This window comes from Simochromis diagramma, unplaced genomic scaffold (genome assembly GCF_900408965.1).
Source record: "Simochromis diagramma unplaced genomic scaffold, fSimDia1.1 OVJJ01000822.1, whole genome shotgun sequence".
In the NCBI taxonomy this organism is placed as follows: domain Eukaryota; kingdom Metazoa; phylum Chordata; class Actinopteri; order Cichliformes; family Cichlidae; genus Simochromis; species Simochromis diagramma.
The window spans coordinates 8,584,009-8,608,797 of NW_024387520.1; the positions used below are offsets into that span (position 1 = coordinate 8,584,009).

Below are 24,789 nucleotides of genomic sequence, written 5' to 3' on the forward strand. Positions count from 1 at the left end.
CACCAGAGTTGAAAAATATGAAATCATGTTATGACTACCACAAGATGTTAAGGGTGTCCAGTGACATTAACCAGACCGGTCTCAGATCACCTGATATGTCTGGGCAGTTCGTACATCTGAAATTTATTTTTGCCAATAACCATTTGGTGCTATATAAAGGAACAGGAAGTGCAAAGATGTGTGAACAGACTGGTTTTTCTCCTCTCACTGGATCAGCTGCAGACTGGTAAAGACCGAAAAAATACATGGACACACTCAGGTTAAAGTCCCGTTGAAACACAAGCTTACACCACTTGTAAATGTTAATACAGGAGTTTACCAAGACTGTAGGAGAGTGTGCTTTCAGTACCTGTAAGAAATCTTCTGCCATGTAGATAAAATGGTTTTGAAGCGTCTAAGCAGGACGTCAGGGAAGCACAAGGTTTTTTTTTTTTTTTTTTTTTTTTTTTTTTAAGGTTAATGTGTAAGAGAATCTACTGTGTAATGGTAATCGAATTGGTTTAAAATTAACAAAAATGACAGTACAGTATCTAATTTGGATGACCAAGCAACTTTTCAGATCACCAGAATCAAAGACAAAAAGTAATTGATGCAGTGGCCGCCAGGGCTGTTCAATATAACGATATATATATCGGATGACGATATAAAAACATCTATTGTTTCATTTTACGCTATTGTTTTTGTGGTGTCACAAAATAAACTGTTTACGGCAATATTTTTTTTTCACCGTTTTGATGGTCACTGCAGTGGCTATATTCATTTCTTAAAGTTCTCTCTTTCTCTTATATTTAATATAACCACACTACGGACGGACAAGCGCCTGTTTTTATGCGTTGTCGTTAGCAATAACGTCGGTAAAACCATCGCCTGTCCGCTTGTTTGTTTTCCACATAAACCTTTCACAATAAAGTTCAAGATCCTGTTGAGACTTTTTCAAAATAAACTGAACCACGTGAAAGAGTATGCAGAGTGTTTACGGATGAGAAGCAAAAAAGAGCCGTCAGGTGCTAAAAAATAAACCTTACACTTACCTTAAACGTTAGAACAGGCTTTTCCCCGCAGCACGCTGTGTAATAAATACTCACAAAGAAAATGGTAGCCGTTACAACTTATGTCTAAAATTGTATAGTTTCATGCGGTTAAAACACTCGACTCCAGGTACACGATGCCCAGCTGGAAACACTTCACGCAAGTCGAGCTGCCCGAGATTCACAGAATTTTCAGAAAATGTAAAATTTTTGTGATTTATTTAGTTATCGGAACAATAGATGTCTTCTATCGGGATATGAGATTTTGGTCATATCGCACAGCCCTAGTGGCCACATTTTTCCTGTCACTTAGATGAATGCTGCTTTCACTTGCATCTCTTTAAAATACAGGAAGGTCCCAGAGAGGCACTCTCTGGGTGTCTGAGCCGGGTAGTGAGTATAACAGCCTCACCTACTTGTTGTTTACAAGTGGCAGCCAATCACAAGAAAGTTGGCATAAAGGAAGGGGTAAGGGAGCTAAAATGGCCTGTTTGAGATGGTGGATGAACTGAGGGGATACACTAAGACCCAGTTTAGGATAAACACAGATTACCTTGAACTGTAAATCATGCAAAGCTACTTCAGTTCAGAATAAACATATGGAGCTGGTAGTGAGCTTACTAGGTCTCTGCTAAGGATACAATTACAGCGCTGTATCTTTACATGGCAAATAGTTGTTTGCTTCTATTTTAGTATTCACACTCATGTGTATAAAAAAATCCTTTAATTTTCTCAGGAATGAGGACAATCAATTGTGCTCAAGCTACAAAGTCTGAGCACACCGAGATTTGAATAACTGTTTATATCAGTAGAATGAAACTTGTTTGAAGTCTGCCTTCTGCTCCACTTGAAGACTGCAAGCCGTCTGTGTGCTCTGTGCTAGTATTTCCACAGCCATTCCTAAAATGGAGAGGGAGGGTGGGGTGTGTGGGGGTAAGAGGATGAAATATTGGCTTGCACTGCTGAAGGTTGAGGCCCACTCTACTATGTGGAAAAGAAGAGAGTAAAAAGAGAGTGGGGAAGGAAGGCACGCTAGAGCGAGAGTGTGAGGTGACTGAGTTCATTTGCAGCATTGGAAGCAAGCCAACGACTTGCCTGTGGGTGTCTGTAGCAGTGCCAGTGCATGTGTTTAGCCCGTTGCCTGGAAGGCCCCTTTCGCTTCAGAGTGGATGTCAAAGATCACTCATTGTGTTGGTTCTCTCATCTTGATTGAGGTTTTTTGTTCTCTGCCGATCTTGTGACTGCCTGCAGACTTGTTTTCTCACTTCTCAGGGGAATCTCTCTGAACACGACAGTCATCAAAGAGGTTTCTGCGTGGGTAGGTTCATCTCACCCCGTTTAAGTCTTTCTGGCCTCTTTTTTTGACCTTTTATTTTGAGTAGTACACATTATGTCAATACAGCAATAGTGTCTTAAATTATTTAAGGGTTTCTGCTAAAGGACTTTCCCTCTGTGGTCTGTTTACTCAAGTCTGTCTGACCAAACAATGAGTGTGCACTAGTTTTGTGAAAATATTTGAAGCCACAGTTTAGACTGCGAGACACAAAGGCACAGTCTCTAGTTGGTGTGAGACTCTGAGCAGTGTTTTCCCATCTTGTGGCCTCTATGAGCCTATGTTTACAGAGCTCCTCTGTTTCTTACAGTCAGAGCCATGTTCAGCCTTTCGTAATAGAGCCCTTTGCGTAACTGAAATCAAGTGACACTTTGTGTTTGTGACAGTTGAACAGGAAGGAAGGGTAGATAGTGCCCCTCTTTGTGCTAGGGAAAAAAGACTCAAAATCATAGTCAGACAATGGAGACTGGCACAATAGTACTCTGCCCAAAGTAGTGCTGTGATTTGGTCTCTGGTTCATTGTGCTATAAAAAGTTCTACTTTATTACCAGTTGCAAAGATTATTACTCAGCCTGTCCCAGCTGAGAGACTTGAAAGGAGCTCACTATGAGGAACTATAGCCAGTAGTTGCGGTTTGTCATGTGATGTCACGGCTACAATACTCAAGAGTTGTTCGCCATATTGGATGTGATACAACCACCGGCTGCTAGGGAACAACATGTATTCCCCGACTGTTGCTGGATTAAATCTATTGCTGCACCAAGTGATTCATTTGGTTGCTTGCAGATTGCAGTGGTTGACTGTAGTTTTTAATGTTTGTCTGCCATTACTTGCTAACCTGCCAGCTTTTCTGGAGCAGCCCAGCACAATATCATTGCCACTTTCTGTAAAATAGTGAACATTAATTTTTCGTTGTAGAGCCAAACAGCATATTAATTTTCCTTATTATCTATTCTTTAATAATTTAAATCTAAAATTAGTCTAATCTCAGTGTAGGCAAAGTGCTTCTCTTTCTATTACTCAAATTAATATTCCAGCACTAAAGAAATTAAGTACTGCTGCTCAGTTAACAGCCAGTAGCAGTAGTTAAGGCTCGATCTGTTAATGCAGTATTGGAAATAGAGGGTTCCACATAGGATATAGGGCATGTCTTTCATATGTGTGTCATCAATAAAATTGGGAAGTAACCAAATGAAACAAGAGAATGTGTTTGTAGTTTCTGTTCTAATATTCATTAATTTATCAAATCACTAAACATTGTTGCATATTAAAGTATGAATACATAGTTGGTATTGCTTATTTCATATGTTTAATAACTACTTACGTTTGTTGTTAAGTGTTTTTGCATAGCGTTTTTTAGACTAAAGTAAGAAACTACTCTGTGTCCTATCTTGTCGTCGAGCAGTGAAATGCATTTGGACTTGTTTTGAGCGTTTGGCTCAGTGACAGTGGCTTTCCCATTCAGTTTACAAAATTGCAGTGCACTTAAAGCACTTTGCTATCTTGTCAAGATTTCGATCAGTGCCCCTGTTGAGTGCCCATATTTCACCATGCCTCTTGTTGTGTGCCACACACAGCACTGAAACATGAGCTATGAGAGGGAGGCGTCATTAGCCAAAGCCCTGCAGAAATGGCAGGAGGCCTAATTTCTCTGCTGGCAGAAGTCACAGGGACACATGTCGCAGGCACTAGTCCATCCACTACTACTACTACTAGCAAAGCAGGCTTGTAAGTGTGCCTGAGAATGGCGGTGAACATCATGTGGAGAGTGAAATCTCACAAATAAGACTATAAATGTATCCATCCATCCATTCCATTGAGAAACAAATTTCATATATATATATTTTCTTTAATTTTTATATTGCAAATATGTTTCCAACATCTGCTATAATTTGCATGGTTGCTGTAATGAGGACAGGGCAGTTATTCCCTCTTTTTTTTATGGGGTTTTAAACCCAACAGGGTTGCGGCCAGTACATCGCAAGTACTGCATGCTGCCACCATTTCTGAGCATTTGCATTGCAGTTAGCATGTCATTAGATGATTCTTTTTTTCCTTTACCTTGCAAAGTAATTTTAACTTATTCTTCTGTATGTCTGTCCTTGTGATTAACACCTGTTACCTTTTTAAGTAACAAATTCTCTTTACTTCCTTCCTTGTTGCAGGAGGTGCCTGAGGTCCACATATATGTTCATAATGATAACATATATAATATATTAATAATTAAAGTTGTCTCAGGCCTATGTGACAGACCTACCTATACCTCATTCTGTAGGTAGAGATGTGTTACACTCAGGGCTGTTTTTACTTATATGTCCATTTTTTTTGGTCCATATATGCCATACTCCTTGTGGATGTGACCACTCTGGTTTACATAATGTCATCTGCAGTTAAAATCTAGTGGCCTGACTCCTGAGACCTACATCTCTATCTGGAAATGAGTTATTTATGTTGGTCCTAAAACCCCATCGCGCTCGGAGTATTTTTACTGGCTGGTTGCTTGTCTTGGCCGGTGTTGTCTGCAAGTCCTCCGTGTGTGGACAGTGGGCCATTCAGTAGGCTGTGAATGAGAGGTTGGGTCTAGCAGGTGCAAGGATTCTCACTTCTTTACTAAGGGTGGAGCAGCTGTGGTAGGGATGTGATGACATTCTAAGATCTCTAGTTTTTTTGGATGTACTAGCCAGAAAGCATCAAAGAGCTGTGCTTACAGCCAGTTTTGTGATTATTCTGTTGTTGAGAGCAATTCCACTGGCCTAACTTTCAAAACATCTAATCTTTTTTCTTTTCTTTTCTCATAGGTTGCAGGCTAAAAGAAACTGCCGATAATGTGCAGCATCTGCTCTACAGCAACACCCACTTCCTGCCTGTAGAGGAAGCGGCTGTGCCAGCATGTCCTCTCATCCCCAGACTGTGCCGCAGGGCCGGAGGACTGTGGACACACGGCACCTGCCAAACCCTGCCACTCTACCACTGCAGCTGCAACGGGCACACACGGTAAGGGGCCTTACACACAATGATTTTAATGGAATCACTTGTGTTGCATTTTTGTTTTGTAGGGAAAAACATTTGAAAGATGAAAACTGTAGTTGTGGCTTGGCTGTTCCTACTTGGATATTTGGTAAACAGGATTTTAGTCAGATCTACTGGAAAGGGCTTAAGCCCAAAGACCCCCATAGGTGTTTTTCCAGATTACACTGCCGTAACCTGAAAATGGTCCCCTCATTAGATGTTTGAGTTGAAAGTTCATGTTTTTGTTGTGGAGTCGGCATCAAGGCCTTCCGCATGATTTCCACCCACATCTCCTAATTATCAAGATTATGTTCTTCCACGCATCGTCGACAAAGCTGTCTGTGCTTGAAAGAAGAGGCCTCTGGCTGACGTAAAAGTTCATTCACTGACCTTTAGTGTTTGCAAGGCTTTTTTTTTTTCACTTGAATGACAGGAAGATCCAAGACCTTAGGCCACCATTAGTTTAACCCTGCTGCTCCTTTATGTCATCATATTCATTGGACGATGAAAGTTGATGGAATGTGTGACATATCGCCAACTGACAGAGAGCTTAAGATAAAAGATAAGACATTACAGGAGAACCAAGGCAGGAGATTTTTTTGGGGGGAGGTATTTGTGGTTTTCTAACACTAACACTACGTGGTGTTCTAATGAGGATGGAGTTTCTATAAGATTTGTTGTCTCTGTTGTAGGACGTCGGACTGGTTGACTACCCCTCTCATCATAGCAGGGAATACAGTCCCCACCTCACCCAGCCCCATCGTCGTCGACCTTCTTTGCTTTCAGAGTTCCAGCCTGGAAGTGAAAGGTAAGGGTGCCTTCTTCATGAATATGGTCTATCCCCTCACGAGGAACACATTTCTCTAATTTTGAAACTTACCAGAGAAGATTTCTCTTGGTCTTTTTTTTTCTTCTTTTTTTTTTTCTTTCTTTTTTTTTTTTCTTTTAAATTGCGTGAGGTCACTGATTGCAATTGAATGTATGTGTAGATATAAAATTGGTGTCAGTGAATGCCCAACAGTGTCTACTACAAAAAATATTTTAGGTTAACATAATTATAGCTTTTGCTGAACAAAAAAAATGCTATTGATGTATTGTTACAGATCATTTCAGCATCTGCCACTGCTTTAGTTTTATTGGTGACACCATATTTTTATACTAGATGCACATTTCAATTAAAAAAGAAAGAAAGAAAAGTAATTCATCCTTAATAGTGTAATTTTAGAAATGTGGGACTGAGCTGTAGTAGTAGATGAAAGTCAGAGACTTTGTGGTGAATGGGGAAGGTGTCACACATCAAGGGAGCGGCCTTTTGGGCCGCCAGCTCTGGATATTGGATGGATGATGCTTATGTGGCATTGCCAAATTTGATGAATTTGTTCTTGTTGATTGCTAGCCACAGCCACATAGAGGCTTCTTGCAGACAGCATTTTTTATGCAGTATTATTCTGTTAAAGCCTGTACCTGTTAACCCTCCCCCAGTTTAATCCTTATGTAATTGGCATCTGCAGCCGTTCTTCTGTAATGTTGTGTTAAACTGCTCTGCTGGGCAATGAAGCTTGCAGAGGTGTTTTGGTTTTTTTTTTTTTTTTTTTTAAAAAAAAAAAAAAAAAGGAAAAAAAAAGCTTTTCCAATCGACCAAACAGTAAATCAGCCAAAGAATTGTATGAGTAGTACCTTGTCAAGGCAGATGCAGGTCTTGTACCTGCTAATGGTCTTTATTTATATAATATAATCTCTTTTTGATGATGAAACTTGATGAGTACTTATAAATAATTGATGTGCATGATATGAATTTTGCATGACGCACAGAGGAGGTCACAAGAATTTTTTCCCTCCTTCAGTTGTTTGGCAGATTTTCTTGCATGTATTAAAACATGCATGGAATACAAAATGTAGGCAGACTTTACTAGAAATCAGCTGACAGATATTACATGCACAGTAAGTCAGGAGTAGGCTGGGGTCTGTCTTTCAGTATATAAATCATCTTGTGTGTCTGACATGGCAGACAGCAGATGGCAAAATGATTCTGTAGCACTGTGGGGCTGTGGCATATTTTTTATTTTTATTTTTTGGCTTATTTAAATGTCAGTCTGCTAGCATTATGGTCTTCACTGTATAACAGAGAGCTGTGCACTGGCCCCATTTAACAGTTATTAGCTTAGCCCGCAGTGCGGGAACATTGGGTCATGGTTTGATAAACAGATAAACACTGCACAGTTTGAATGCTTCCCACTAGCTTCTGATTTTCTGACTCTTCATTCAATCACTTGGCAGTCTCTCTGAGTTGACTCACTTGTGCCTTCTGCAGCTTTTACAGTGGCAATGAATTATGTTTTTAAGCACATAAAAATAACCTTCATATGAGAAGGAGAGATTACAGACAGGTAGCCCACATTTCTTTGTAGAAGCTGAAATAAACCGGTGGTCTTGCTGGCAGGCGTCTCGGGGTGGGGAAGCTTTCAGCTGAATATTTCAGAGCTTCAGCATTCCTTTAGAGATCTCAGAATTCAGACTGAAGCTCATTCAGAGTGTGAATAGTGTAATTCTGGCCTTTGGAATCCTTCAGTCTATTCTCTTCTGTGTGCTTGTCTTTTCACAAGTCTCGGTAATTCTGCACGCCATGTTTCCATTTGTAGCAAACTCGGGGAGAAAATGTGAGCACTAATATGGCCTTTAGAAACTGTGCCATTCTCCAGAGATCTGTCATACTGAGAAACAGTTTGACAGATCAATGTTTTCTCTTTAATAATCTGGACTGAAGGCAGGAGGAAATGTGCTATTTTAACCTAATTACAGGTCAGAAAACCGTTGCAGTGTGTAATCACTTGTGAACCACTATGGTAGTTGTTTGTTTCACCTTCCTTTTTTACTCCTTGCAGTATCTCACTCACTCCCCCTCTTCCCGTCTGTGTGAGATCATCCCAGCTTCTTGAGAAAGGGAGCGAATACATTTTCTAGCAAGCATAACAAGATACTGAAACCACTTAACACTTTATTTTCTGGACAGAACACAGTGTCTAAACGTGTCTGGTGCAAGAATGGAAAATTAGTTTGCACCATAGCCTGCATTATTGTTGAATTATTCTGTGAAAGTAATCGGAGTCATTTGGGCATATGGGTAGGTGCAGTTTGGCAGTGTTCGTAGTCTTTTTAAATGAATCCTTTGTATTGCTGCTCTTTGAATGCCTAGACATCCCAGTCTTTCTTTCATTCAAATGTGTTGCATTTGTAATTGCAATGCAGTCTTTTTTGATTAAGGCCTTTAATGTGCTGAATTACTTTACATACATTATTTCATTTGATTGTTCTGCCTCTACCTGCATTTCACACATTGATTTCCTAGAAACAGATCTTTTAAGTATTTGAATAAATGTGGTTGCTACGATATTTTGTAAATATTCTCCAGTATTTTTGGCCACTGGGCAACTTTATTCCGTAATGTGAACAGAAAAGTAGATGGCTTGCACATTTTGCATGAAGTTTTTGAGCTCCACCCGCCGTCCCCACTCTACTGTGCATTATCTCACTTTCATTCATCCCAGCTGTGGTGCATTTAGCCAGGAGTCTGTCTCTCTCTCTCTCTCTGTCTGTCTCTCTCTCTCTCTCTCTGTCTCTCTCTCTGTCTGTCTGTCTCTCTCTCTCTCTCTGTCTGTCTCTCTCTCTCTCTCTGTCTGTCTGTCTCTCTCTCTGTCTGTCTGTCTCTCTCTCTCTCTGTCTGTCTGTCTCTCTCTCTCTCTCTCTCTCTCTCTGTCTCTCTCTCTCTGTGTTAGCCTTTCCTGCACCGTGCACAGCTGCGTAGCTGCTCCTCTGGGGAGCAACGAAGAGATTGGCAGCCACACAAACGCTGTAGTGCTTTCACAACAACAGGCAGCAATCAGCATACACGATCTCTGTTCTTGGCATAATGGGGCCCAAGCCAGTAAGAAAGTAGTGTGGTGTTGTGTTGCCCCTTCCCTGTCTCTGCCATACACTCTCAGCTCTCACCTCCATGCACATCTTTCTCCTATCCTCCAGACAAATCCTCCCTAGTGAACAGATTATTCTGCACGCTCACATGGGAGAGAGGGAGAAAGAAAGAGAAGAGAAGAAAAGGACAGGGGGAGAGACGGAGAGAGAAGGGGGTGGGCTGGAGAGTTTGATGTGATTATGTAAGTGCCAGTCCTCTATGGAGATGAGGAAGTATTCGACTGAATGAGTGAGAAAATTGTGTCCGGGGGAGAAATCGCACACCATCTGGGTAATATTTTTGCCCTCTGGTTGTTTTTGTTATATATGTATGTCTATTTTTTACCGTTTGCAGTCCATAGTCTTTGAGAGTTGTCTTTAAATGGAATCTGATATATATATATATATCTCGTATTTCCCGGACTACAAAGCGCACCTGAATATTAGCCGCACAAGCTAAAATCAGGGGAAAATCGTGTTTTGTACATACATTAGCCGCACCTGACCAAAAGCCGCAGGTGTTTCAATGTTGACTTATCATATGTAAGAGAATATGCACAAAGCGAATTGTCAGGAAAGAGATGGCTGTTTGGAGACACACCCCTTTTATTAATATTTTGAAAAACAAGTTATGGGTACATATTTGCACATGTGCTGTGCTTCATAAATGAGTAACAAATGTAGTACATAACAGTAACCTACAGCACACCAGAAAAATAGATTCGGACTACCTTTTAGGCTCAGGTGCAGTGACACAGCTTTAACAAGAAGAAAAGTCAGTCATTCACCACCATCTTCCTGCGCACTAAAACCACCAAAGTCCTCTTCTCCAGTGTCGGAAACGAGCAGGCTCAGGATGGCTTCGTCATCCACTCTCAGCTTCTTTCCTTCGTTGTCACTTTCAAAACAAAAGAAGTCCTCGTTGTCAGTGTCAGAGTCGAACACCCTCTGAAGGGCCGTGGCGGTGTCCTCCTCTTCATCATGCAGCAGTCCAGCCCTTCGAAATCCGTTGGTGATCGTGGATGTTTTCACACTTTTCCACGCTGTCAGAATCCACCGGTGGAGTTGAGCATAACTTGCTTTTCGCAAGTTTATCGCCGCTGGTCATCCACGACTCCCGCTGAACGCGTAGCGCTACTTTGAAGTTTGTTTTTCGCGCTACTTGTACGGCACTATGTTGCCTGGCGGATGGACATGTGACCAACATACCACTCTTGAACCCCGATCCTTCCGCCAGGCAACGTAGTGCCGTACAACAGCGGAACAAACAAAACAAATCGTCTTACGATATCACAAAAATCATGGACAATCCATAGAAAAGCCGCACCTGACTAAAAGCCGCAGGGTTGAAAGCTTGTGCAAAAAGTAGCGGCTTACAGCCCGACAATTACGGTGTGTGTGTATTTTATTTTTATATATATATATATATATATATATATATATATAATTTTTTTTTTTTTTTTTTTTTTAAAGCATAACACATGTCGTCCAACATGCATGTCCACATTTTTTGATTATGTTAATGTCTTGATTGTTACACCACCCCTTCAGACAGTGATGGGCTACATGTTCTTTGGCACATAAAGAAATCTCACACTAGGCCATTGTGGGTCTGGACCAGCAATTATGGTTGTGTTTTCCCTCTTCTCTTCAGAAGCTACTTCCATTTTGACACTGGCAGCAAAGTCACTGACATTCTGGCATCTACCTTCAGGGGCAGATTTGAGAAAACTGCTCCCCTAGTAAGAACAGAGATCCATTTACAACCGGGCTAATAAAACTTCCCACATCTAAGTAGCGAGTGCAGTTAACATATGGAAACTGTCATTTGACTGCACACCAAGGCCCCCTTTTTACTGGTTTCCCCAGTGTACTAATGAATTTAATGAATGCGAAAAGTGTGATTTATACTGCCACTGCACATGCAGCATATCATGATTAGATTGCGCCACATTGTCTCTTAGTGTAAATAAGGCTCAAACATCCAGAGCCATTGTACTGTTGGTGTGCAGTATAGGGAGTGTCATAGTTTCCTCGAAGCTTGAAACAAAGCCTTTTATGACTTTGTGTGTGGCCACTGCATACAAAACCCCACAAAGACCTTCGGTATATGCTGCTGTAAATGTTAGTGTTACAGTGAGTCACCATTTCCAATTTTCTTCCTTCCTTATTTTTTCCACTTTCCAGTCCTGGGTAACCAATTGCATGCTGCCATATTACAACAACAAAAAAGGCAGTCAGTGATTATTTGATGATGATTCGGTTTGAACCAAGCCAAGCCCGCTGACGCTTGTGTCAGCCTTGAACACAAGGATTTAGGACAGCCTGATCTCAGGCTGTAACTGTCAACTTGTTTACACGTGACTTTTTTGTTGTGGTCTGTATAAATGGGATTTAATTAGGTCATCATGATAAAACAAGCCTGCTCTGAGTCTTGTCTCTAGCCCACAGGATTAGTGTTGTCCTCTCAAATTCGTTAACTGATGGCGTAATTTTTGACCACGGACCACATCTCTCTTAAATGTCATTTTTATTTCCAAAAACGTGAAGGGGAAAACAACAAAACAGGAGTGTCAACGCTTCAGGGTGATCTGAGGCTAAAATAATAAACAAAAACTAAGCTAAGCTCCGATGCCTTGTACATTAACTCACAGAAAAAGAAAAGAAAACACCACTTCATTCTCAATACTCCTACTTAGGAGTTCAAGGAAGCAAGTGAGCCTCTCTCGCCATTGGTTCTGTGGGCTCTGTGTATAGGGTGGGTTCACAGGCTGGAACTGGTCACCCAGGAGCTGTACATCAGCACACCAATCACAGATGAGCACCTGCAGTCGAATTGCCATACATCTGCAATGTTAACAGTTTCCATAATGCAGTGCGTTGTTCGGAAACTAAAACAAAGACAACAGTTGTAACAATGCAAAATGAGATTGTTAAGCATTCCAACACTGGCTCGAAAACCTGCCTATAATGTTGCCATAAGATGGTCTGCTTTCATTCTGCAATTATATGGGGTCAAACTGGCATTTCCATGCAATCTATTTCTGATTATACAGCAATTAACTGTGACAAATCAGTGAAAATCACATGTGTTGCTGTTTACATAGTTAAAATGTGAATTTACTTCTATTACATTTGCGGTTAGCAACCTTCCTTTTATATAAGAACTTGAATACAGAACACAACCAGCTGGCAGCCAGTGGAGAATAAGTTGTGCTTATTGATAAAGACTCATTCAGACTGATGGTAACATGTTTGCATTCTGCATTTATAAATTAGATGGCAATTATTTTCATACCTTTGCAGTTACTCTCAGAGAGTTTCAGTCAGTCCAGTTTGGACTGTAACTGAAGCTTGAAGTTCTCTTCTTCCATGGCTTACTAACATGCGGGGTTCAGTGCTGGGTCTGTTATTTCGTTTTGTTTTCTGTTTTCTTGTGTTATGTGTTATTGTGGGCGCTTTACATTGCAATATGAAGTGCCTTAAGGCAACAGTTGTTAGGATTTGGTGTCTTAAAAATTTAATTGAATTTTCTTTATTTTCTTCTTTAGTGGGTATCATGAGTATTGTTGCACAGATTGTGGACATTGTTTACTGGGTTAGATGACCCATCTTTCTCATATTCAAGAGAAAATGGCGCAGGCAGACTAACATGTTCTAGGGAGCAAGCTCATATTACCCTTATTTTATACATACTTTACATTGGTCTCAGTGGATTTTAGAATTTATTTCAAAACGCTTGTATACAGACCACTAAATGGTCGAGCTCCAGCTTTGGGCCGATGTGTAGTTGGTGCCATTTAATGTAAATTCTCTGCGGAGTCTGCATGATCACAAAACATGGGCAAGCTTCTGGATTGTTCAACATCTACCCTCACAGTCTATTTATAAAATATACATCAGTTGAACCCAAGTGGATGTGGGAATTATGAGGTTTTAAAACTGAAGAGTAGCGGGACAGAGCCTTCACTCAGTGGCAGTTATGGAGTAGTCTTTCGCTCTGGTTTTATGACTGCCAACTTTGTAAGTTTTTTTTCTAAAAGGAGAGCAAGAGATTGTTTGATATTAACTGCCTTTAATTGTTTACTGTAGTTCTATTTCATTCCGTGGTTTTGTCTTGCTACTATATTTTAATTATCTGGTATAGAGCAGGTTTTATTCTGTCTCTCTCCAGTAGTTGTATTTATTTTTATACTGTTCTGTTGTAGAGCACTTTGACTTCATGTCTGTGCAAATTACCCTTATAAATAAGCTGTACTCACTTAACACAAAACCAACAAGGCACTAAGTCACCAAGACATCTTTAAGTGCCCTTTCGTATGTGGCACCTGGACTTTAACAGTATCATTGGTCCTGTGCGTTTCAAGATGGAGTCACTATGTCTGTGCAAGAACAAGATATCAAGGAAAATGTTGCTTTTCATCAGTATCTGTTTTTTCCTTCTATAACATTTTGTACTTTTTCTTATCTGCTGCATTTGTTTTTTTTTTTTTTTGTCTTTTGCAGAGGACAGGAGCAGCATATCCGCTATGAGCACATCTACCTAACAGAGCCCACTGGCCAATCAGAGGTGGAGTATGCAGATATCAAAAGGCCTCGTTTAGAGATGGGACCAGAGTCTGTGATGAGGCCTTCATCCCACCGCCCGCCATTGCCTCTGGGAGGGCCTGAGGACATGACAAAGGTCAGTAGTTGGTATGAAGTACAGTAAAAGTGCCAGCAAGCGAATGAAAACAAAAAACATTCGTCCTTGACTTTGCTGCTAATAACAATAGAAGAAAGCCATGCTAAATGCAAAATACAGGGCTAGATGTAAAACAAAGTTTTTCAATTAACACAATCAGTATTTTGGGAGTTTGCTGTATTACCAAAATGATATTCAACAATTATGATTTTCCTTGAAAAATAACACACACACACAAAAAAATCATCCTAGAAATCTGTTTTTTATTTGACTCCTTCAGAGCCCCAGAGGATGTTATTAGACACACAGCCGAGGTTGTAGAGAGAGATTCAGCATTGTAGCTAAGCTGGCTCTCTGTGAGCAGCAGTAGGAAGACTAAGGTAGTTGTGAAACAGCAATTAATAAATAATAGAGCTGACCTAGATTTCAAAAGACTGAGCACGAAACTGTGTGAACTACAGATCAAAACGACTTGCTTGTGTGTAGAGCTGCTGATGAGGAGGTGTTCCTGATTTTACACAGAGTGCTTCGAACTGCCAGGGGAGGCAGCCAGCCAAGGAATGGTAAATAGATACAACAATAACAGACGGCGCAGGGGAAAAAAGACATAGACTCTTAGGCTAGCAGGGAAACATTCAGGAATGCCAGCAATTCCCCCTTAGAGCGGCAAGGGCTGGAAACCCATTATGTAAGTGATGTCAGATGCAGTCACTGTGTGGAACAAGTGCACCTAATGATACTGAGTTAGAAAGGGAGATGTGGCTGAAATGAGGCAAAGGGCAGATGTAGGGAGATGCAGATAAAGGGTAATAGAGGAAAATAAGACTAAAAGACTAACAGTAAAAAGGGAGTAGGCCAGTAGTATCAGACAAAGCTGATGGTTGCAGCATGACTCACATGGACTGAGAATCAGAGAGACAAAGGCAGCATGTTACAGTAAACCATTGTTCAATCATCCTGAATTTGTGGTTTTTGGAAAGAAAATGAAATATAAGGGATAGGGCTGCACGATTTTGCATAAAATGAGAATCACGATTTTTTTTGGCTTAGAATTGAGATCACGATTTTCTTTTCCAGTATAAATATTTATTGCACTTATTAACTGCACATCAACTTCGTAACAGTTGAGACTGAACATAAAAACAATAAATAAACATAAAAAAACAAATGTCTCACATTTTGTTGTTGCTGCAAAATGTTGTACTGCTTGAAATTCCGTCTCCACCGTTGCTCGACACTGCGTGTATAGAGCAGGTAGTGCAACAATAGAAAAATAGTTGCGGGACGGCACTGTGTAGCGTTTGTCTAGGGCAGGGGTGTCAAACTCAAATACACAGTGGGCCAAAATTCAAAACTGGAACAAGGTCGCGGGCTAACATTAATATTTACTGAAAAAAAAAATCTTCCTCCAGATTTAAGAATGAATCTCTTCTTATGGACTCAAACAAGTTTTTCTGAAAAACTGAATATGGAACAAGCAAAGCTTAATACTAAACAATATATATATTAGCTGTATAATACCAGTAGGCCAGCTCTAATAATAATTTGGTATGGCTTCGCAGGCCAAATGTAATTAGGCTGCGGGCCAAATTTGGCCCGCGGGCCAGAGTTTGACACCTATGGTCTAGGGTGTTGATCATTTTCCTAAATCCCTCGTTTTGCACAGTGTTGATGGGAGCCATATCTTTGGTCAGGTGATAAGTGATAGCCTCCGTAATTTTTTTTGAGTTTGACGTGTATAGGGAAGCGCTGTATAAGGTTCCGGTTATTGATGTTTGGGTGGTTGACCGGAACGGATTTTCTCCTGTCACTTTCTCGTCATCCCTGACGTGCTGTCCATTGGTTTTTTTTCCCCTGCTAATTTTAGCATCACACGGCACAGCTTCTGTGTCACGTGGTATAAGGCTCCGCCCTTGTCATTTGTTGAGCAGGAAGAGTGAGCGCTTGTTTTCATGCAGAGTACGTCCCGGATCAAAATGTGGTACAGTCGTCGTCGTCGTCGTCTTTTTTTATTTTTTTTTTTTTTTTTTTTTTTTTTTTTTAAATTGTTGTCATTTGGAAATGAGATCGCACATAAGTATAAATCGAGATCGCGATTTTCTAACGATTAATCGTGCAGCCCTAATAGGGGAGCATAAGAGTGAGACATTAGGAGAAATCATCTTTACAGGGATGATCTCAGAGTTCACTGGCCTTATATGGCTTAAAAATGAGCATTGCTGTTGATGTTATGAAATATTTATGGCACTGAAGGAATTCACATGTGACAAAGCTGACTAATGCACTTTCCCCTCTCTCGCTCGCTCTCTCTCCCGTCTTTAAAAAAATCTGAATGACAGCCATTCTCTCCTGGCAGATTAATGCCGGTCTCCCGTTGGTGCCAAAGTTGTGTATAATACAGAAGTGCACTGCGTGTGCTGTGGTTTTCCCATTGAGAGCATTCAGTGACTTTACTTGAGGTCTCGACAGTACATGGGAAGGAAAAACAGTGTCATTGCTCCACATGATATTTTTCAAAGGCATACTGGGTATTGCGTGTGTGCAATCCTTTTATTCTGAGGTTTATCATAGAAAGCAGTAATATGTTGGTTAGCTTGACGCACCTTTGATAACCGGGATTGCTTTGAAGGAGGAGGGAATGATATGATTTGGCTTTTGCACACGTGGTGGCATTAGTAGGACTGTGTTTGTGGGCTGTACCATACTCTAAGCCTTGCTAGCATCTGTGAATGAATAGAGTGGTTAGTTGTTAGGGCATCCAATTAAACCAAGTGCTGTTTGGCATTGGTGTTATATTAGGTGCAAAGTATTATAATGACATTCACCTTTGACATATGTGAAAGTCATGTTTCAGTCACATCAGTTTCAGTAGGTTGACTCTAGCACTTTCTCAATCTAGAATTGAGAAAGTGAACCCTGAACTTGGCACGAGAACAGGATGTCTAAGGCTTCACATCATGCTGAAGAGTGTGAAACGGTTAAGCTATAAGCTATACTGGACTGGGCTTAGCGATTGAACTGTGACCTTTTCACACAATGTCAAAGGTCTAGGAACTCTTGACGTACCGCTTAACCAAAGAAAGGATAGCGTAGGGAGCAAAATCAGAGGGAGAAGTTGATTTGAAAAATGTGTAGTGGTTTAAACTTCATAGTTTTGTCATATCATCAAATCCCATCTGGATAAACAAGGTTTCTAACTCAACTATGTAGTTTGCAGCTGTTGAAAGTTATTGTAGTTGAGAGATGTTTTTTGGACAACATGAGTATGTCCTGTAGTTTACTGCTATATATGGTGAGTGCTTTGTTAGGGCTATCCTTGGATTTCATCATTAAGGACAGCGCCTCAGCATCCTCTGGCACTGACATTTTCAGTCACAGCAGATCTGCAGGGCTGTAATGCCACCTGCCTGGTCCAGATTAGCCTACTTACGTAACCTTCATTTCAAACGTTTAAAAATAACACAATACAAAACCCAAGCTGGATAAACACTAAAATGTGTGCATATATTCAAAAAGTAGGAACATTCACAAGCACCCAGATCTTTGGCCCAATTGTTATTGAGAAATGACAGCCAGTAGGGCTGGGCGATATGACCCAAAATTCATATCTCGATATTTTTTTAGCTGGGTGGCGATAGAAGATATATATCTCGATATTTTTTTTTAAAGCCATAAGGTAAGAACAAAAAGAGTTCTTAGTCAAAGCTGTGTCCCAGATGTCACACAGGCACTTTTATTTACATACAGCATAGATTTACATGAAGAAATTACTCAAAAATAAATTATCAGCATTTATTAAATAATCATGCTCCATAAATAAAAGAAAACAATGTTGTTTTTGTGCATAACAAAAAGCTCATAATTGTGCAGTCAAAATGTAAACTAAAAGACGCTGAGCATAATAACAAAGACAGATTTCACAGCTGCTCTGTTCCCAACTTCTACTGCCTGACTGATAGCCTTGAGTTTGAAATCCTCTTCGTAACCATGTCTCTTAACAGGTGCCATTTATGGTCCTTATACACACACAATACGGTAATATTACGTTGAAGCACAGTACGTATCACTCCGCGAGGCTCCAGACTACAGTAGCCATAATGCTCCGACAATCCATCAAGCGCTGCAGCTCCGTAGCTTACCGAAGTCGTACTAAAAGATTTTTTTTGACAGATTGCTGAGCGCCGTGTACCACATAAAATCGGCTCGCGGTCAGTAAGCACAACCAGAATAAGGCGCCCTGTCAACTTTTGAGAAAATGAAAGGATTTTAGGCCGTGCAGCCCCTGTGGGCTGCATGTCGTTAGCGTGGTTAGCTCGCTAACACGTTAACGCCGTCCAGCCCCACAACTCGCTAACGGAGATTTGCCGTGTCCATCTTGTCGCTGCCTGCAGGTGAAGCTATGGGGGGGGAGGGGGGGGTTGTGTTCAGTGAAGGACAGGCGAGGCCGAGTAACGTTTCGTAGAGACAAAAGTGGACGAAAGAGAGGCAAACTTGTGGCTCCACAAGTATAATTATAACGTAACATAGACTATATCGATATAAAGGATATTGTCACATCTTATATCTCGGATGAAAATATATCGATATTTTTTTTTTTTTTAAAAACTCGATATATCGCCCAGCCCTAACAGCCAGCTGTTTTTTTTTTTTTTCTTCCTCTAATAATTGTTGATGTATTTTAGACAGTAAAAAAAATGCATTACTCTTGTTCAGGCAGTTATAATAGTTTGAGTGTACAAGGGTGTTTGTCCACATAGCCAAAACTTTGGTGTAGAGATCACACAATTTTTTTTGTGTTTGTGTGCACAGAGAATAAAAGTACTATAGAGATTTTCTTTTTTTCCCTCCCTGCTTCTCTCTTTTCCTTTGGCTGCAAAAAATGCCGTGAATACTTGTATGAGGCACGCATTAAGGACTGGTATTTCCATTACGGCAGAAAGCCAGAGGAGTAACAGTACGGAGGCTTGACATACTGTCTCTCTATATAGCAATAAACTAATATCATTAATGTAACACACTTAACTCTGTCAGTTCAGTGTCAAGTGGTTTTCTAGTGCAGTGACTTCAGACGAGCTTTCACAGTAGCTCGCTGCACTCAGCGCTGTGGGGTGCTAATATTAGCTGCTTGTGCTGTTTGAAAGCCAATCTGTGGTCTAAAAAAAGAAAACAGTGAGACCATGAGTGATCATGTAAACCTCCCACTGTAGCTTCAGCCGTTAGTCTAATATAAACAAAGTTGTGCGGGGGCATTGTCGAAAATGTAGGAGGGCGTTAGCAGATCTGGAAACAGCAGGCCAGCTTTTAAAGAAAATATGAATGCATAAAATAGTAAAAGTGAATTTTTCCTGATATGTTGAATTCATAAAAACGATTTTGGATACCGGTATAAAATGTGTGACAACATTGTTATTGTTTCTCTGCTTGTCATCCATGCTTTTTATTTTTGATTATTTTCTTCTTAAGTGCTGGTGGGCGGCTACACACTGTTGCAATTCTGTAGCTGCTGCTGAGTTGAATTCCCGCAGTCCCTCTCTTTGTGTAGCCAAAGAGCTACAGAAATGGATACCAATGCAGGGCCACAAACGCTGCCCAGTTAATGGAGATACCTCTGTATTTTTTCTTTTTTTTCTTTTTGGACTGACTCACATCATTTCTACTTTGCTGGTTAATGAGTATTACCAAAATTTAAACCTCCCGCACATCCACTACCAATCTGATATCTCCCAAAGTGTCGTCACAGCAACAAAAATGGAGTGAGTTTGTATTTTTAAACAGTCTCTATTGTGCCTAAATCTGGTGAGAGAATCTGTGTGTTCACGGAGCCAATGTGCTGGCATTTATTCACTGGCATGTGCTATTGATGTAAAGGGTACACGCACTGTTTGGATGATGTTTCTTATAGAGTGGCCTTGAGAAATGGAAGGCGTGGGAGGAAACCTACAAGGTCGTTCTCTATAAAGAGCTTCTAGCAACAGCTTTTATGCTTGTTGTTTGTGAGGGCTCTTTTTTTCTGACCTTCTGGCTTTAACATTGTATACACGTGTCACACTACAAAAACCCCATTTGCTTCATTCTTACATCTTTTATATGTTTTACATCTAATCATGACACTGCGCTTTCTGTTGTGCTTCTGTAGGATCGTGGAAGCGCCATTGGGAAGCTGGAGCCCATCTCCCCTGTAAGTCCTGTCCATATGGATCCTGACTTGGAGCTGGTTCCAGCTCGATTCTCCAAGGAAGAATTGATTCAGAACATGGACCGTGTGGACAGGGAGATCAGCATGGTGGAGCAGCAGATTTGCAAGCTTCGCAAAAAACAGGTGTGTATACGTACAGTTCTGCTCTTAACTTTGAGGATATACTGGTTACAGAATGTTGCCATCTTATGAATGTACTAGCGTCACAAAAGTGTTGTAAGCTGATTTTAATCAGTGGGAACGCGTGTTCCAAGAATGTCTTTGCCAGCTAGGTTGCAAAATAGTTTATCTTGTACAGCAATGAAGAAAAAGCTTCACATTCTTTCCTTTTCAGTCAGTATGACACATTTACGTCTCATATTGCAATCATTGTTACCTTCCTAGATTACAAAATATAGTTTCATTAAACTTAAAATTAGACTGTAAATAATTATGCAGGGTTTCCCACAAAAGTGGATTCTGTTTGTGATGGGTAACTGCGTGGTGGGTTGCCGTGTGCATGTCGCTTTTACCTGCTCTTCTAGCTCCCAAAACAGCATATTGGCTGCTGCCCTCTTCCTTTTCCTCCTTCTCATAACCTACTTCTTTCTTCATTGGCTATCTCTTTCCTTTGCTGCTTCTGCTGCCACAGCAACCCTGGAAATATTTTAAGCACATTATGGTACATGATAATCACATGGGGCAGACATTTCTGCTTTCATTTAAAGAAAATTCTATAACCATTTAAAGATTTTGGGAAAACTAATTTTGAGTCTTTAAATTTTTTTCAGTATCCATGTGAGTTAAGTTAAACATTCCACACATAATCAGTTGTGTGGGTGAGATATTTTGTGCGTAGAAGTTCAGTAGAAACTGCTGTGATGTCATTCATGTGCAGTCATCCTGCATTCATGCTAATAAATCACACTGAAATTGGGTTAAAAAAAAAGTACTGAACTGTTTGTCGTGCTTGTAGAAGACGTTGCCAGCACTTGCATACGCCTGTGTTGAGTTTTCTTAGTGTACTGTCGTGTTTGTTTGAAATAATTGGTTTTCCAGTGTGACTTTCCCTGCCAGGCTTCAGTTGGCATCAAAGCAATAAAGTCTTAAATAGTCTTTGCTGTGTTGTAATCACCACGTTTGAGCTTGTAGCTGTTTTTTGCTTGGTGTGCAGTGATTATATACACAAACTACACCAGGCGTAGTTCTCTTCACTATTTAATTTGGGACAAAAGTAAGTTGAAAATGTATATGGAGCTATATATAACAGCTTCTCTGGGGGAGGAGTGAGACTATGGTGAGGTTTTGTGTTTGTCTGCACCACTTGTATGCTGACCACACCACTTCCCCTTTGGCTTCCTTCCATGATCAGTGATGAAATTGTATGGCCAAGCTTGTTCTTTTTACTGAAATTGTTCCGTCAGCTTACATGTGATAGTTTGTGTGGGGTACGGTTTTAACCCTGTGAAAGTGTGTCACATGTACTCCCGGAGACACCTGCTGTAACGAGAGCTACCACAAAATAGGTTTGAGTACTTTGCCAGATGTTTATATGTTTACGTGTCTGTGGTTTCTGTTTATAGTAGCATGTAAAAGCCTTTATTCACCGCTCACTTTTTCATATTTTGTTTTGAAAATAGGAAAGATGTGTAGGATTTATTGAAACATGAAAATATGCGTGGAAAGTATATGACGCAAAGAGTTTGTACAACTCGAACAAGCTTGAGGTACAAGTGGTATGACCACATTTATTCTTCAACATAGCCTGAACTCTTTTAGGCAGGCTTTCTACTTTAAGTAGTCTTCAGCAATAGTTCTCTAGGCTTCTTGAAGGACAGTAAAAGCTCTTCTGTTGTGTTAAAATGATTTTGCATTGCTCTCCGGTTTCCTCCAATTTTTAAAAGGGACACTGCTGGGATATGCCGAACTTTTACTTAAGTTTTTTGTGCAAAAAATACAATTTTATGTTTGACAAACTGGATGCTGGTAACAAACTGACTAAATATGTTCTTAAAATTGGTTCTTTGCAAAGTTGTAGGTATGACACAATACTGGTTCATCCATTGAGTTAAGTTCCTGGTTTATGCTTGAGTGATTCATAGGTCTGTGCTAAGTAGCAGGAGTAAAAAAGCAGCAAATTGAAAGACCCTCAGAAAGTCTGGAGAGCTATTGCTCAACAGTACTTTAATAAAAAGAAATACAAGAAAGTCTGGGTTGGAAGGAAAAAATACAGAAGAGAGTGGCTCAAAACTTTTGCACAGCGCAGTAACGCAGTCAAGCTGACAGTAAAATGATGGCCCTGTGACATCAGAGATGAGGGTGGTCTCAGACCTCATTGGTGTCACCGCTGATGTAATCTCATCACAACATGTCCTTTAGTTTGTCCTGTTTTTGCCACACTAACATAAATCAACTATTGCTGTAAAATTTGCTGGCATGAACAACACGACTGCTGAAACTGAGAACTGCCTCCTTTCTCTCTCTCTCTCTCTTTTTTTTTTTTTTTTTTTTCTCAAATTACCACAAGAACCAAAATGAAGCCAGCTATTGGATTTAAACCTTGGTGTCGAACCTTTTTAAATGATGGAGAATCTAAACTCAGCTGCTCACCAGCATAAATCAAGATCCCTCCCCTCATCATCGTCGCTTAATACACACAGTATTTTTTATGGATATTTTTACAGTCCGGCTCTCTTCGAGCATTAAAACATCTGGACTAATTAGGTGGCATGCTAAAACTTTATTAAACGGTTTTGGCAGAGTTGGTGAATGGGTGGTGGTTAAGGTTTAGGTTGCAGCCAGCATGATTCATGTCAGCCAAGCTCAGGATGGCTGTTTTATTTTATTTTACTTCATGGTGGGTTTGAACAGGGAAGGAGGCTCTCTGTGGGGATGTCTGTTTGCCTCACCAGATTCTTATCCAGGGCTATAATGGCAAAAGATGATCAGTCTTATACTCCTCTCAAGTAGATCCTCTGGAGGCTGCCTTTCCCCCCTTTCTGAAGCCCCTGTCAGGAGATCAGGAGGAGGAGTGGGGAGGGGAACGTGGCTGACTTAACTGGTAGATACGTTGTATGGTCAGCAGCACTTGGTCTATTCTTCCAGATAACTAGTTATAGCTGAGTACACTTCTCCAGTTTCTGTCTCCATCTTTCAGACCCATAGACTGAATCTTATTGAAATAAGGTAAACAGGAAGTAAGATCTCAGCTCTCTTTTGTGTCTTTTATAGACTTGTCACCTCTTTGGGAGGGTGTCAGAAATGTTAGTTTCCTGCCTGCTGTAATAAGAGAGAAACATGTTTTTCCTTTTAGTACGTACTTAATTCTGTTAGATTTGTGCTGATAGTTTTGTGATATTTGTCAATGTACTTCATGCGCAGTGTTTGAAATGCACATTTCCTTTTTAGCTAGAGGTGGATAGCTCTATTATTACTGTAAACACGGGGGTGGGGGGGGGGTAGTTGGGTCTTACATTTACCTGATTAAGACTTATGATGCTTTTTAAGTTGAGTTTCTTATAAGTGTCAGACTATACTTGCTGCTGAATTAGATTTTTGTCAAGCTTTTACTGAAAGTCTGTCTGACTCTTTCAATGTAGCGATTGAAAAGAAGCAGTAAATTAAATGCAACAGTCCTTGTAATCAGATTTTTCTCCACCTTGCATCTCATCTGTTGATACAAGTTTAATTTGGATACTTGTTCTTATGGTTTAGTAGTTCAGAGTTTAAGCACTACCTAACATATCTCAGAAGGAGGATAGAAAACTAAATTGTGATTGGATAATTTAATCAGGTAATTTTAAGTATTTGGAGTTTAAGAACAGGCTAACGGTTAATTTCTTGCTAACTAGCAAATCACTGTTAGACACAGACTTGGATGACTGGCACTGCTGAATAATAAGAAGGAAAACGGTTGTTCATAGGTCGATTCTACATATGCAGCATGTGAATGTGTTAAGCTCCAGCTTTCTGTGTCGTGTTTTAAGTGTCTAAAAGTGTTTTAATAGGTTTAAGCTCATCGTCGTCTTCCGTTTTCAAAGTCAGAAGGAAGTGGCTGTGTCCACATGCTGCATATTAGTGTCATAAAGTGTGGGCGGATTAATTATCCTGACTGGTACATTTAGCCTCTTCCACATATGGGTAGAATGCACAGTTTGAATAGCAGTCCCCCTTTGGTTGCATTTACACTTTGCTTTTCCATTTATGATTTCTGCTTTTCTTTCTATAAACTGGTTAGCTTCTTTCTGAATGCCAAAATGCTCCACAGTAGTTTCCTTAAGTCCTCTGGTTCTGTAGTGTAATCATAAGTAAAGCTTGGTCACCTGCCAAGATGACTAGTAGGTTAAAGAACTTCCTCTGTTCCAGTATTTGTCTGGTGTTGTTTTTCCACATGTTCATGTCATTATTTCTCTCTTTTCTGTCTGTCTCTGTCTCTCTCTTTTTTTAGTCAGTGGATGTTCAAGCTACACACCAGGCATTGGCTCTGTTTACAAGCTGTTTTGGTAACTCTTTGATTAACTAGACCCTGGGGTGCTAATGTCTATTACAGTAAATAGGACAGTTAATGCTGTCCCTGTTGGAGAGCTAGAGAAGGACAGCTGATCTAATGCAC

General features: G+C 40.4%; 1 protein-coding gene across 4 annotated transcripts in view; it reads left to right on the plus strand.

Moving 5' to 3' along the window:
- ncor2 (nuclear receptor corepressor 2) overlaps positions 1-24,789 on the plus strand; it is a 95,375-nt gene that overhangs the window by 15,124 nt on the left and 55,462 nt on the right. For all 4 annotated transcript variants that reach the window (XM_040019534.1, XM_040019536.1, XM_040019537.1 and 1 more), the window contains exons 2-5: positions 5,160-5,355; positions 6,063-6,178; positions 13,825-14,002; positions 20,139-20,321. In XM_040019534.1, coding sequence (XP_039875468.1) covers positions 5,251-5,355; positions 6,063-6,178; positions 13,825-14,002; positions 20,139-20,321 — 582 coding nt within the window. In that variant the 5' untranslated portion in view covers positions 5,160-5,250. The remainder of the gene's footprint in view (positions 1-5,159; positions 5,356-6,062; positions 6,179-13,824; positions 14,003-20,138; positions 20,322-24,789) is intronic.